General features: G+C 45.3%; 1 protein-coding gene across 1 annotated transcript; it reads right to left on the reverse strand.

Annotated features, from left to right (window-relative positions):
- Positions 1 to 221: 221 nt before the first annotated feature.
- On the reverse strand, positions 222 to 1518 carry LOC139216294 (uncharacterized; the record flags this gene model as incomplete). Its single annotated transcript, XM_070847384.1, has 2 exons — positions 1359 to 1518; positions 222 to 1018 (listed from the first exon to the last, which is right to left on the reverse strand). Coding segments are annotated over exons 1-2 (957 nt in total), but the record flags the coding sequence as incomplete, so codon positions are not given.
- Positions 1519 to 2297: the final 779 nt, after the last annotated feature.

The raw sequence follows: 2297 nt of genomic DNA on the forward strand, positions 1-2297 counted from the left end.
TCCTGTTTCATGGTGCCAGTGGTGGTGTTAACTCTGATTAGATTTTCATGCTGAACTCCTCTCCTGTTGGACTTAATAGATCTAAAAGATCTGAGTGGTCGAGGGACAGACACAGTCTCTATAGGATGTTGGGTGGGTGACTGTACTAATGGCGGAGCAGAGAAGTGTGTAAGACTGCAGCTCTGCCTCCTGGTCTCGACTCTGGATTGTCAAGTTTTAGGACTAATAAACTTCGCCATATTTCTAGATAAGAGCGCAGCTCCGTCCAAAGTGGGATGGATGCCGTCTCTTCTAATGAGACCAGGTTTTCCCCAGAAAGACTGCCAATTGTCCATGAAGCCCACATTGTTAGCAGGGCACCACCTCGACAGCCAGCGGTTAAATGATGACACGCGGCTGTACATGTCATCACTGGTCAGGTTGGGCAGGGGACCAGAGAAAACTACGGAGTCCGACAGTGTTTTGGCAAAGTTACACACCGACTCCACATTCATTTTAGTGACCTCCGATTGGCGTAATCGGGTGTCATTAACGCAGACGTGAATTACCATCTTACCAAATCTACGTTTAGCCTTAGCCAGCAGTTTTAAATTTGATTCGATGTCGCCCGCTCCGGCCCCCGGGATGCACTTAACTATGTTCGCTGGTACCGCTAGCTTCACGTTCCTGACTATGGAGCTTCCAATGACCAGAGTCTGTTTCTCAGCGGGTGTGTCGCTGAGTGGGGAAAATCGGTTGGAGACCTGAAGGTGGTGGTGCACCGTGGGCCTCCGGACAGTCACCCAGCCGTCCTGGTTTCCCGGCTGCGCGGGAACCGCCGGGGGAGTAGGTGCTAAGCTAGGTCGGCCCGCACTGGCTACTGGGGGCTGGCTAGCTACAGCTAAAGACTTATGCTCCATGGTGCGGAACCGTGTCTCCAACTCACTAAGCCTCGCCTCCAGCACAGCAAATAAACTACATTTACTACAGGTACCAGTTTCACTAAAGGAGGCCGAGGAATAGCTAAACATTGAGCACACTAAGTAAGAGACAGCAGGAGACTGAGAGGGAGAGAGAGAAGCCATTATGGAGGTTTAGCTTTTTAAGCTAGCTAGTGATCTAGGTATAAAACTACAGAAATAGCGAGATAATCACCACAAGGAAGTGAGAGATGCGTGCAGGTTTTAGATTTAAGTTTACAACTGGTGATTGGGACAGTAAAGCATGAAATTAGATCCAGTACAGATAAAGAAATGTGAAGACGTTGTTGATAGCACAGTATACAGAAGCTCCGATAGCCAGAAATGACGCTTACCGTAGCAGGAAATTAGGGTGAGTCGGGGGAACCAGAACGGCAAGCCCCCCTCCTTTCTGTTTACCGCTCCTGGTGCAGTCCCTGTCGGCCCGAACAGTTTGGAAGCCACCAATGGAAACATTGTCGTCGGGAATGTCCTGATGCAGCCATGTTTCCGTAAAGCACATTAGACTACACTCCCGGTACTCCATCTGACTCCTGGCTAACGCTGTTAGCTCCTCCATCTTGTTTACCAGCGATCTCACGTTGCCCATAGTAACGATGGGGAGACAGGGTTTATTTCTTTTCCTCCATACACCTCCGTTGTCTCCTTCTGGTTTCTCTCCTCCGCTGGTTCTTCTCTCCTCTGCAACCTCGGTGTGTTTTCCTCCACAATTCTTCTGGAATTTGTGAAGATCTCGTGGTCAAGATGCCAGCAGGTCTCAGAGCGATCAGCTGATCACTCCTGTAGCCAAAACGGCTACCAACGGCCATATGTTTACTGCACCAGGCAGAGTTAAAGTAGTACTTTCACAGCAAAAAGATGACAAGAGCTCTCTCCACCAGCATGTATTGGAGAGGAACGTCTTAAAAAATATTACCAGCAAAAAAGTAAAACAAATTAAAAAGATAGTTAAAAGTAAGAAAAAATAAGAAAACTAGCAGGAGCAGTCGTAACAGGCAGCATATACTTCCACACATGTGCACTGGAACCACAAAAGAATGAGAAATACTAAATATTTTATTCACTTCAAGTGTATATAAGTGACAATAATTACTTTGTTTTGAAATAACTCATGAAAAGAGATTTAATTAGGCTTATCTCTAAATTAAAATTGTATGCGCTTCTGCAATATTGAACAGGACATATGCTGAGAACACCTCGTTTTCTAAATAATCTTTAACAAATTATGTAAAAATTGTTAAAAACCATGTTATATAATAAGCAATAGAAGATTACATTTCGTTCCACATTAGTTTTTCTGTATATAATCATGTTTAATGAAAAATACTGGTTACTCCA

The sequence above is a fragment of the Pempheris klunzingeri genome, chromosome 17, assembly GCF_042242105.1.
Source record: "Pempheris klunzingeri isolate RE-2024b chromosome 17, fPemKlu1.hap1, whole genome shotgun sequence".
Taxonomy (NCBI): domain Eukaryota; kingdom Metazoa; phylum Chordata; class Actinopteri; order Acropomatiformes; family Pempheridae; genus Pempheris; species Pempheris klunzingeri.